Consider the following 12,258-nt stretch of genomic DNA (forward strand, 5'->3'; position numbering starts at 1 on the left):
AGTCCTGTTAGATTCTGATTCCCCTTTCTGAGCTTCTGAGGGTAATTTTGGTACCAGAATGCAGAATGTAGGGCTTGACACTGGTTCTTTTGGGGTTTAAACTTGATGTACCTGGCCAGTTGTCCCAACCCATCAAAACCTAGTTAGCTTCTCCTTCTGTAACCTCAGGTCTTCAGGGCCTCCCTCCCAGCTCTTCCCTTCTACGGATGTGATCTTCATGTCATCAGTGCCATCCTCCAAGACACAGACAAGGAATGCAGATGTACAGTCATAAGGACAGCATCTAGCCAATGGAGAGGAGTAGGAGATGAGCGTTCCACTGGACACCACCAATCACCTTCAGATTTTCCTCACGTTAATGTGTGTTTGAACTCACCCAGTGGCTGGGCAGGAGAAAGACCTGGTGATGTGTTTCCATAAAGATTACAGCAAAGAAAACTGTATGGGACAGTTTTACTCTGTCATACGGGATCACTATGAGTTGAAAATAATTTGAAGTCACCTAACAACAACACTGTGTGAAAAGCAAATGCAGGTGATATTTTAACTCATTAGAAAGATAACCATGGAGAGGAGATGGAAAAACTTTATTTGGAAGAAGTATTGACATGGACATGGTTGAGAAAAAAACACTGGAAGGAGTAAAAGTAAAACTAACATTTAAAGAGGATCTTCACTAAAATATAGAACAGATCACTATTTTAAGGAAAAAGAGCCCTGGTTTGTTTTGAATAAAACACATTGCTCCTGACTCCATGAAAATGTGCCCAGTCAAGGCCCAGGCATCAGCATGTGACGTGAGGGAGGAAGGCCCTGTGGCAAGGGTAGCACCTTTATTCTCAGAATCTGAAAGGACATGAAGAGGGTGAGTGGCTCTTCTCTGAGCCATGGAGTGCCCTAGGGACTGAGGGAACCAAGGTCCAGGGTCCATTCCATTAGGGGCAAGAACCTCATAAAGGAGTTGACTCATCAAGATTTATGTTTTATAAAAATCCTCTTAATCTTGCTTTTCCAAAAATGAAACATAGCTCAACAGCTCACATGAATTAAGCAGTAAAATTTGCTATAAGTGTAAATGAAATGTTAAATGAAGAGCTCGGTAGGATCAGTGAAAAACAATTAAGCTATGAGGAGGGTGAAGGAAAAGAGGCCATGTCTAACCAACATGGTGGGGTAAGTGGGGCAGAGAAATGAACCTTCAGGACATCTGACTCCATGGAATAGAAAGGAGATTCTAGGGATGCTAAGTAAGTCATAGATGGAGTGATCCAGATTTGCAGGGGAGAGGGGCTGAGGCAGATCACAGCAGAGAGAGTAGATGTAAACACAGCAGGAAGGGGCAAGAGAAGGAGGGACAGTTTTGCAGAACACATCATAGTGTGGCTGTTCAAGCTTTTCCTTTTAAAAATTCTAGCTAATAAAGTTGATGAGGAAAATTCACATCATGTTTTTACTTCTGTTGTAGTGAAGGATGGGGAGGAACTGGGAAGGGAGCTGGTAGTAGTGCCCACAGGTGGGCATTAGCCCAGTGCCACCTTCCGGGAGACGGTCTGGTAGAAGACGCCCTGAAGCAGGGCCTGGTAGCTGGGTACACGGAATAGATGCCGCTCACCAAAGGTCACGTCGTACTCAGCTGTCTTGCCAGTGACCAGCACACGGATGTGGGGCTCATTCACCTGGGGACCCACCACCACCACGAAGATCTCGATGCCTGCCCGCTGGGCCTCCTGCACAGCCTTCTCTATGGCAGCTGCTGTGATGCCCTGTGAGTTGCCATCTGAGAATAGCAGCAGCTTCTTCTTGGCAGTGCCTGAGGAGGTCTCTTGGTAGAAGCGGGTGACATAGCGCAGGGCGTCGATGACATCAGTGGCATCATTGAGGAAGCCCATGCTGTCCACACTGTTTGCCACCACTGTGTAGTTCTGTAAGAACTGCAGTGCTGCCCGTTCTGGCCTCTGCTGTCCTGTACCACTGTACTGTACCACTGACACACGCACATCATGGGAGGGGTCCTTGTGCTTTGCTGTGAGAAAGCGCTCAGCCAGGCGCTTGGCAAAGTTCTTGGTGGTCTCAAAATTGTGGCTGCCCACGCTGGCTGAGCTGTCCAATAGGATGGTGATGTCGGCCGGGGAGGAGAATGTGACTGTGGGGGGCAAGCAGCCATTAGCAATGCCATGGAGCTGTGCCATGGCCATAGGGCTTCACAGCTGTCATGGGCCAGAGGCCACCAAGGCCTCAGAGATTCAGAGATGCCAGCCCAGCCTCATGAGGGCACATGGGCCTGGGGTGACTTGCCATATCTGACCAGGCCCCAGCCTCATTCATATTTTTCTTTATCCCTCAGACTCTCCTCCCTCAGCAGGTGTCCCCACATTATGCCCCTCTCCACCCACTTCAGTTGACCTGGGCATGTGGTACTCACTTGGGCAGGTGTAATCTGGACACTTCTTATCTGTAAGAGAAGAATACCATGTCATGTGAGCCTGTGATCTGCCTGTCACCCCTACAATGAAACAGTGCTAAGATATCCCCAGGTGAAGCACAAGTGTGGCATGTGCACAGGTGACTCTTCTGCTCAGATCAACCTGTCTCTCCATGGTGCAGTGTCTAAGGCATTTCACTGCTAACCAGAAGGCTGGAGGTTCAAACCCACCAGCCACTCCTTGGAAGGAAGACTGGGCAATCTACTTCTGCAGACATACTGCCTTGGAAAACCAAGAAGGAAACCCAAGTCAAATCGACTCAACAGCAGTGAGGTTTTTTTGGTTTCTCCATGAATACTGCATCTTGCGATGACTGTCATCCCAGCATCCGCTTACCAAGGAGGACCTCTGGAGGTCACAGAATGGTGCCCCAGGCTCTACTTCATGGTCCTCATACCATTAAATGAGTTGTGTGGAGCAAAGTCTGGCCCTTGCTGTGAATGGTGAAACGGAGGCTCAGGAGGGGAAAGATGGCCTACAGGTCACATGGTACCAATGAGTGGCTCACCTGGGGCTCAGGACAGAAGTCCAGGGCCACACCCAGTGCAATGCTGTCCCTAGAGATACTGACCACGTGTCCATTGGTAGAGGGGCCTGAGTGAGATCCCAGAAACTCTCTTTGGCAGCCGGCTATTGGGTCTGCTGTGCTGGCCCTGGGTGGCCATAGTGAGCATGCACATACATGTATCTGAGCAAGTTCAGTCTCAGGCTGACCATTACACACGTGTGTGAGTGTATCTGCCCTTGGTTTGACCATACACATATGGTCATAGACCCCAGGACCAAGGGCAGGGACCCAGAGCAGACCCACAGTTCTGAGAGCACCTTCATGCCAACCCATCCTTATGAGGTGAGAGTTCAAGGTGGCTCGAGAAGGGAAGGCCATTCCTTGGGTCAGGGTGTCTGACTCCTGTGTCCATGGGTCACAGTGCTGTTTGATAGTGAATGTACTCAGACTTACTGCTGCCCCGTGCCATTTCCCAACATAACTCTGTGGGGGCTCCTAATCCCCAAACCCAACCATCAACCCCCTGTGCCCACCTATGCAGATCTCAGCAGTTACATTCTTTAGGAAGCTGTCTTCTAACAGCTCTGCATAGTTTTCCTTGACAAGTGAGATGCTTGGCCGGCGTTGGGTTGACAGGCCTTGGCAGGAGATGACGTTCAGCTGGTCAGAGCTTGGGGATGAGCCAAACAAGTCCATGATACCCACAGAGACCACCTATGGGGAGAAGGGGTGCTCATGTCAAGACCCAGCTACATTCACAATGGGGCCCTGCCCTGCTCACACCAGAGGCAGGCCCTGATCATACTGGGAAGGGCTGTTCACACCAGGGTCAGGCCATCAGGGTCCACACTTTCCCTTCTCCCTGTCATGCACAGGGCCCCACCTGGATGTCAGGGCCACAGAGCACATTGAGGGGTGTGGTGTCCCTCTGGGTGTCTGAGCGCCCATCTGTGATGACCAGGGCGATGCGGTTGTTCGAGGAGGGTGGCATCAGCCGGTCCCGGGTGTACTGTAGGGCCTCCCCTGTGAATGTGCCCCCTGCCATCCACTGCAGCTTCTTGATGGCTCTGTGTGGTGGGGGGGTGGGTAGTCAGGGTCAGGGCCAGGGCCAGGGCTCATGAGGATGGGTGGCTCAGATGACTGGGAAGCCATGCCATGTGCACTCACTCCTTCAGTTCCTGCATGTTCCTGATGTTGGGGCTCCTCAGGTCCACGTGCTCCTGCATCTGGTTGTGGCTATACTGTACCACACCTGCGTGGGACTGCCCTGGCTCAAACTGCATGGTTACAGGGAGGGGAGTAGGGGTGGGTACTGTGGTCAGAGAGTATCCCCTCCCTGTGGGCAACCCTTTCCTGCCCAGCCCCTGCCCCTGGCACACACACATCCTTGATGACTCACATTTATGAGTCTGGGATCAGGGTTTTGAGACACCTTGTCATGCATCTCCAGTGGTCTTGGGTAACAGGGAGTATTGTGGCCCCATCAGGGGCTGAGGGAAGGACTAGGCCTGATGTCCCTGTTTTGACTGGTGCAGATCCACACAGACAGGCTCTCAGAGACAGAGGTGTCACTCTCTAGAGTCCCACTCTGCCCCAGTCTGAGGTGGGGGGCTGGCAGCAGCCAGGCCAAGAGAAGAGTCAGAAGGGGAAGCATAACCCTCGCCGATAGTCCAGGCAAGGCAGATCAGAGCCTCTAACATGCATGTCCCCCTCTAATGATGAAAAGGCCCCACATGGAAAGGCATGTATCTGGAGAGATCCCTCTGTTCCCTAGGCTTCCTTAAACGTGTCTCTCCCCAGGATCACCTGCCACCTCACTTTGTTGTACTTTGCTGTGAAGGGCAGCCCTGGGGAGGGGCGGCCTGTCCTTGCTCAGCAAAACCTGGGGGATCACACCTCCCAGAGAGCCCACCAGCTGCTCTAACACTGCTTTGTCCAGACTCTGTATCAGGGACACAGCCTTCACTACAGGCAGGAGGGAGCAAAGTGTCTGAGGGGCACCACTGTGTCCCAGCCTACCTTCATGGGTATACCTGCCCGTGTGTATGGCCCCCACTGCCAGCTGCCTTACCTTGACCAGCTCATCCCGACTTAGCCGGTCAATGACCTTGATAATGAAGTCCTTGGCGATCTCAAAATTTTGTAGGCCAATGCTCTCAGAGCTGTCCAGTACGAAGAGGACGTCAATGGGGCCACACTTGCACTCTGTGGGACAGCATGGGCAGTGGTCAGTCCTTAGCCTCTCCGGCACCCCTCCCCCTACAGTGTGGACTGATTCCCCACACTGCTTGGATCAGGCCTTGCTGCTGCCTGCCACTCCAGTGACCCAGGCTAGGAGCCTGTATGGAAGAAGGGTCAGGAACAGGTTCTGCGGCTGGTGTCTGGCCCTGGCCTGTCACTGGGTGTTACAGTTCATGGGAAAGGGATTGTGGGAATGGCCATGCACCCCAGGTATGCCTGAGCATGGGGGAGCACTCACTGGTGGAAGGGGGGAGCAGGTAGGTGGCAAGATGAGTGGATAGGCAGGTGCATGGGCAGATGGATAGGTGGGTGGAGAGATAGGAGGGTGAAGGATCAAGTGGTCAGGTGGAGGAGTGTATGGGTGGGTGGAGAGGTGGGTGAGTGGATTGGTGGGTGAGTGGGTGGGTGAATTAGTGGGTAAGGTAATGGTTGAGAGAGTGAGTGAGTGAGTGGGTTGGTGAGTTGGTGGGTGAGTGGTGGTAGGTGGGTGTCAGCTGTAATGCTGGTCACATATGTTCTGATATAAGTGGGCTGACCTCCACCACCCACTGTGGCCCTTCTACTAACAAATAAAAACACCTGAGGAATTTTCTAATGAGTTGGAAGGTAATACTTACCACAGCAAGCTAGGGAAAAAGGAAAAATGAAATTAACCACAGTCAAGGTCCCACACTGTTTTCACAGTCAGGGAGATTGAACCCCCTGGGCTAGTGTCCCATGCCTCCCTGTCCTGTTCTGGGAGGGTCTTTGCGGGTTGCTCAGGGTGGGCAGATTGGGAGGGGTGAGGGTGAGAGCAGCCTATCATTGAAGCCCATGTCTATCTACCTTAGAGTGACATGTTATTGCTCTAACCCCACTAGAGGAGAGGGACAGGGGCCTCTGAACTTCACTCCCTCAGAGTGACTGGCAGCCTCTCCCCACTGCTCTCCTCCTGATATACTTTCTAAAAAGATGGGTTCCAGGCACGTTGGTCACAGGGGGTGAAGGGAGGGTGTTCTCTTAATTAAGGCCTTTATCTAAAGAGTCAGTTATACTTACAGCACATTTTCATGATGATGTCCAAAATTTCGCACTCCTGGAGAGAGAAGAGCCACATGCATCAATGCCACAATGCTCCCTTCCTCACTAGACTTCCTCCAGGGTGGGCTAGGCCTGTTCTCACTTCCCGGATGTACACTGCCCTGCCATTATATGCTGGCTGTACCAGGGTGCGTGGCCACCACCCACTCTTCCCCTGTGGGTCTTCAATGCAGGACCAGGCTTAGCGAAAGGGATGCCCAGTACCCTGAATCCAGGCTCTGCACTGCCCCCACCTCCCACTAGAGGTGTGGCAGAGGCCAGGGCACAGGAGCTCACAGACTCCCTGCATTCCCTTCAGCCCCGCACACAGACTCAGGCATTGCCCAGGTGCAGGGGTGGATGGATGCAGGGGGTAGCTGTGTGAGCTGCAAAGCAAGGACTCAGAGTTGTAGGAACACATGGGGTGCCAAGCAGTCTGCAGAGTCACCCAGCGGGGTGACCTTCCATTTCCTGGACAGTCTACATGGGTTTCAAATGCAGGGCCCTGGGGTCCCTGGACAGTGTGGGACCCCAGGATCACTTCCAGACAACCACTTACGTCGGGTCCTGGTGGTCCCATGTGTCCTGGAGGTCCCTGTTGGAGAAGGGACCAGAGAGGGCCTGTGAAGCAACAACCCTTTCCCTGATCCCCACTACCCCAGCTCAGCAGACCCTAGCCTGGGGATGCTCCCTCTGCAGGAGCATATCACAGGGGTCCTGAGGTCCATACATTAAACAATAGCCTGTCAGGTATGAAATTGCCAATGAACATAGATCCTCATTTGGGGCAAGTGGATGCTCTGCTCAGACTGCCTTGTATCTGCTCACCATTCACTTGTGGCCTAGAATATTCCATAGGTCTTCGAATGCTGCTGACCCAGGAACTGCAGCTCCCCCCAGGTGTTATGTGTGAGCTGTGCCCAGCTTTACACCTGCCTCATTCTTACCTTTGTGGCTGTCCCACTCTTCTGCTCTGAACCTTCTGCTCCCCATGCTGCATCCTCTGCCCTCCCTGGCTCCCCTCTCAAGTGTAGTCCTCTTCCCTCCAGTCCTGCCATGTCCAAGGCCTTCCAGATTCTTCCTCACAACTGCTCCCTCTCTGACCCTTCCCCCCCAGATCTGTAGGCCTCTCCCTGCACTCCACCTTTATCAGACCCCTGGGTGCAGCCCTCCCCCCCCCTCCCCCCAGGGTGGGCCTAGCTGGGGGACTCACCTGAGGGCCTTCAGAACCCCGATATCCCTTGGCTCCTTTGATACCTCGAGGTGAAATATCATTGTTCTGGAAGAAAATAGCATCTCCTCAGGCCACACCTGGGTGCCCAGAACTTCCACCCACAAAGATCTTCAGCAGCCCTGGTCACAGGGCTGCCTCTGCCCCACCCCCACTGCTCCAGTGAACTGCAGTTTCCACCCTTTGTGCTCAGGGCAGACTCAAGGTCACGCCTCCCAATCCCTCCAAACCTCCTTGGCCCACCCCCAAGTCCAGCACTTACGTCTTCTCCTGGGTCCCCGGCATCACCTTCATCCCCTTTGAGTCCAGGGTAGCCTTTAGTGCCCTGTAGGTGATAGGGAGCCATGCAAGTCAGTCCATAGCTCAACCCTCAACTAGCAGCCCACTGACCCAGGGAGTTCAGACCTTTGGGGTCGATGGCAGCAGAGCCCACACCCCCAAGTTAAGCATTTTATTATTATTTTATTTTTATTGTGATTTGGGAAAAAGTTTACAGAGCAAATTCATTTTCCATACAAGAATTCATACACATTTTGTTTCATGACATTGGTTGCAATCCCCACAATGGAACAGCCCTCCTCCTACTTCCTTCCTGTAACTACCTTTTCCCTGTGTTTTTCCCTATGCATTGCTGTCCTGTGAGCTAACTGCCTGTGAAAATACTGCCCTTCTGATTTCCCATGGTTAACTGTTCTAAGGAGTGTACCTACCTGGTGCAAATGTTCACCTTATACGCCTATCTATTGTTTGACTGGAAGCCATGGGAGTGAGTTCAATTCCAGGCCCAAAGGGTGAATAGGGGCCATTGTCTCAGGGGTTTCATCAGTCTCTATCAGACCAGTAAGCGTGGAATGTTTTTTTTTGGTTAATGATTTTGAGTTTTGTTCCTGAAGCTAGGCATTTGACTGAACTCTCTCAGAGCAAGATAGATATGGAAGTGCTGTGCCATTTCTGGAAGATGGGGGGCTCAAGGGCTTGCTGAGATCCCTGAGGTATTAGTGAATGCCAGTGAGTTGTGTTCAGGTTTGTGCAATGTGGATCTGTCTCAGGGCTTAGCCCTTCAGTTCCCTGTCATGTGCCATGTATGTGCATGTGAGTGTATGTGAGAGTGTGCACAGTGCAGTGGGTGTGTACTCACGTTGATCCCAGGAGGGCCTCTGTTGCCTGGATACCCCTGCAGGTGGAAAGACAGGATAGTCACACCAGGTTCTGACTGGGAGGTCAGTGAAAGAATCACTGGAGTGAGGGGCTCAGAGCTGGGAGGAGACCTGTCATCAGATTTTAGGACCTGCTCTAGGTCTTGGGTTTAATCCGGCCTGTCCAAGTGCCCAGCTGGCCAAAGAGGGTGGCATGGACTTCCCAGGGTGGGCATTGCAGAGTGGATGGTTCAAAGCACTTACCGGAAATCCAGGGAAGCCCTCAGTACCGTTTCCTGGAGAGCCGTCCTCTCCCTGAGGAAAGAGCAAGTAGGGTCAATGGTCACTGTGGGAGTCCCCCAGGCCCAGGGCCACCTCCCACCTGGGACACTCTGCCCACAGGACAGACACATCAGCCCAGACAACCCTCCAAGCTTGCATCCCAGCCCCCCACATCAGGAATGTGTGCCCCAGTGGAAGTCTGCCTGCTGATATCTGGCCTCACACTGTTCTTGGGTGGATAGTCACTCACCCTCTCACCCATCAGCCCAGGGTCTCCGGGTGGGCCTGCAGGTCCTGGAACACCTCTGGTACCCTAAAGACAGAGAGGGGCTTCTCTGGAAAACTAAGTTGAATCTAGGGCAGGCTTCAGGCCCAGAGCCTCATCAAGTGGGTAAAAGATGAATTCAATAAACAAAACATCTCATACATCAACTAGGCAAAGATTAAAAGAAAGTTTTAAGGACAGTCCTCCATGCTGGTGTGGATGCAGTAAAACAGGTGTCACACGCTTTGTCAGTAAATTCCACATCAGGGGATAGGAAATGTGGACAGAGATCCACAGTGGGCTACTGGGGAATTACGTGTTGAGAGATTCAAACAGTCTGCCAGCCCAACAATAGGAATTTGGAGAAACAGATGGTATGATCATAGCTGTGGCTACTGTAAGTACATATCAATGATGTTTTTAAAAATCCTTAAAGTTTTAGGAAAATGCTTATAATGAAAAAACAAAAAATAGTATGCCAAGGGGTCAAGCCAAAAAACCAAACTCACTGCCATAGAGTCTATTCTGACTTATGGTGACCCCCATTGGGTTTCCAAGGGTATAAATCTTTATGGAAGTAGACTGCCTTATCTTCCTCCCATGGAGCAGCTTGTGGGTTTGAACTCCCAACCTTCTGGTTGTGTTGTTGTTGTTGTTGTTATGTGCCCTCAAGTCAGACTTGACTCATGGCGACCCTCCTTTGGTTTCCCAGGCAGTATCACTATGGAAGTAGGTTGCCCAGCCTTCCTTCTAAGGAGTGGCTGGTGGGTTTGAACTGCCAGCCTTCTGGTTAGCAGTCAAGTGCCTTAGGCACTATGCTACCAGTGAGCAGCCAAATAGTTTACCCACTATACCACCAGAGTTCCTTTTATGCAGAGGGGTAGGGGGGAAGAATTTGGAAAAAAGCCATAATGTTCACATTTATTATCTCTGGGTGGTAGAATCTTAAAAAATTTTAATTAATTTATTATTATTAGTTAGCTTTTCATGTTTTCCAAATTTTCTAAAATTGTCATATAAAATAAAATAGAACATTAATGAAGGTAAACATAATGAGGTAGCTTTTTCCAACCCAAAGGGCCCTCCCAGGGGCATAAACTGAAAGAATGGGAATGGAAGATGCTGTGGAGGCCAAGCACGCCCAGATGGGTGAGGAGTCAGCATCAGGAAGTGGGCACAAGGCTCATGGGTGGGCAGGAGGCAGGGATGGCTACTCACCTCAGCCCCTGGGGGTCCCTCATCACCTCGGTATCCTTTAGGTCCAACAGGACCAGCCTCACCCTGGAAAGAGATGGATATACCCTGTTGGAGCCTCTGTGCACAGAAGGGGTGGAGTTTGGTTAAGTCTCTCTCCACTGCCTGCCCAGGGTCAACTCATGTTGTTCTTTGTTCCCATTATGAGGCTGACACTTCTCAAGGAGGCCTTTATTGGCTGGCCTCCTCTATTTTTTTTAAGTACATTTTATTGAAGTATAATTTATGTACAGTGAAATATACAAAACTAAAGTGCAATGGGTCAATGCATTTTTTTTGCAGTGTTCCCTCCCCACCCCTACTAACCAACAAAAAATTTTCCTTCCTTTATAAACCTTTCTTTCCTTATAAAAGTTTCCTTCTTATAAACCTTTCCTTGACTTTTTACAATAATGAACTAATACTATATTTGTCCTTCTGTGATTGACTTATTTCACTCAGCATAATGTCTTCCAAGTTCATCCATGTTATGTGGTGTTTTGAAGATTTTACATTATTCTTTAGTATTGCATAGTATTCCATTGTGTGTATGTACCGTAGTTTGGTTATACATTCTAGCCTCCTCTATTTTTATGATGTTCCAATGAACAGAATTGTTCAGTTACTAGTCATATGTCTATGGCCTCTGCAGTCCAATTGGAAACTTCTAGTGTACTGCTACCCATGCCTTGACTTAGCAGGTTGTCTCTGCCAGCACACCCCTGAACTGGGTACTTTCACATGCAATGTGGACTTGCACACTTAACCCTGTGCTTTGTACATGTCCACGAAGTTAGTCACCAGCCCTCCCTTCTTGGGATTCACAGGGGCTCTGAGACTTTACGTTGAAACATGAGAAGGAGGACAGGAGGGAATCTGTGGGGGACAGAAAACAGAGGAGAATATGATGCACAGGGGCCTTGGCTGATGTGTACCTCCTGCTCCCAATGTTGTTGTTGTTGTTGTTATGTGCCGTTGAGTCAGACCTGACTCATAGCGACCCCTCCTTGGGTTTCCGAGGCAGTATCACTATGGAAGTAGATTGCCCCATCTTCCTTCCGAGGAGTGGCTGGTGGGTTTGAACCACCAGCCTTCTGGTTAGCAGTCAAGTGCCTTAGCCACTATGCTACCAGAGCTCCCAATAACACCTCTGAAAATGCACAGGACCACAATGGTGCAACAAAGAGGGCAGGAGCCTAAACTCTGTGATGAGTATCTATGGCGTTATCTGGCAGAGTGGCTGGATGGACGCCTCCTTGGGCCCAGCCCCATAGGCACCATCCCTTCTGGTACCAAAACAGGGAGGGAGGGGTGGCACCTATAGATGAAGCTGGGGTGGAAGGAAAGGGTGACACCTAACAGGGATTAAGCAGGGAAGAGTTCAGACAAGTAATATGAGGAGAATTGTAATACTTTCCCCCATCTTCGTGATTTCTCAACTTCTTTGTTTTGGAAACTGGGAAAAGATGCATTAGCCAAGACATTTTCTGTATGAAAACATGTGCAGAGCCTGGAGATGAACTGATAATTGTATCTAGGGTCCCTGGAGCTGTTATACATACATACATATAATTGGGTCAGAAGGGGGAATGGCTGGGCTCTGGAGGTAAAAATAGCACAAAGCCCTGGAAAGCTGCTAGCCAGTGAGGCTGCTCCAAAGCTGCCTAACCCTTCATCTCCAGGAAGAGTCAGGTGCGTAAGTGCCAATCTCACTGGGGGCAGTGAGTCAGGGGTGAATTGTCCTGGGTTGGGCCACAGGCCAGGACAAAAACAGGGATTCCTTGGAGCAGAAGCTGAGCCTCTGGGACTTGGTAGGTTCC

General features: G+C 50.8%; 1 protein-coding gene across 1 annotated transcript in view; it reads right to left on the minus strand.

The window, feature by feature from the left end:
• Positions 1-1,520: 1,520 nt before the first annotated feature.
• Positions 1,521-12,258, minus strand: part of COL6A1 (collagen type VI alpha 1 chain) — a 33,835-nt gene continuing 23,097 nt past the window's right edge. The window contains exons 21-35 of the mRNA XM_007948685.2: positions 10,424-10,486; positions 9,191-9,253; positions 8,923-8,973; positions 8,661-8,696; positions 7,785-7,847; positions 7,505-7,570; positions 6,851-6,886; positions 6,271-6,307; positions 5,850-5,858; positions 5,063-5,196; positions 4,159-4,268; positions 3,875-4,058; positions 3,525-3,705; positions 2,423-2,452; positions 1,521-2,143 (exon numbers count right to left, since the gene is read on the minus strand). Of these exons, the coding sequence (XP_007946876.1) occupies positions 1,521-2,143; positions 2,423-2,452; positions 3,525-3,705; positions 3,875-4,058; positions 4,159-4,268; positions 5,063-5,196; positions 5,850-5,858; positions 6,271-6,307; positions 6,851-6,886; positions 7,505-7,570; positions 7,785-7,847; positions 8,661-8,696; positions 8,923-8,973; positions 9,191-9,253; positions 10,424-10,486 (1,686 nt within the window). The remainder of the gene's footprint in view (positions 2,144-2,422; positions 2,453-3,524; positions 3,706-3,874; positions 4,059-4,158; positions 4,269-5,062; positions 5,197-5,849; positions 5,859-6,270; positions 6,308-6,850; positions 6,887-7,504; positions 7,571-7,784; positions 7,848-8,660; positions 8,697-8,922; positions 8,974-9,190; positions 9,254-10,423; positions 10,487-12,258) is intronic.

This window comes from Orycteropus afer, unplaced genomic scaffold, assembly GCF_000298275.1.
Source record: "Orycteropus afer afer isolate SDZICR_OR568_19922 unplaced genomic scaffold, OryAfe1.0 scaffold00219, whole genome shotgun sequence".
Taxonomy (NCBI): domain Eukaryota; kingdom Metazoa; phylum Chordata; class Mammalia; order Tubulidentata; family Orycteropodidae; genus Orycteropus; species Orycteropus afer.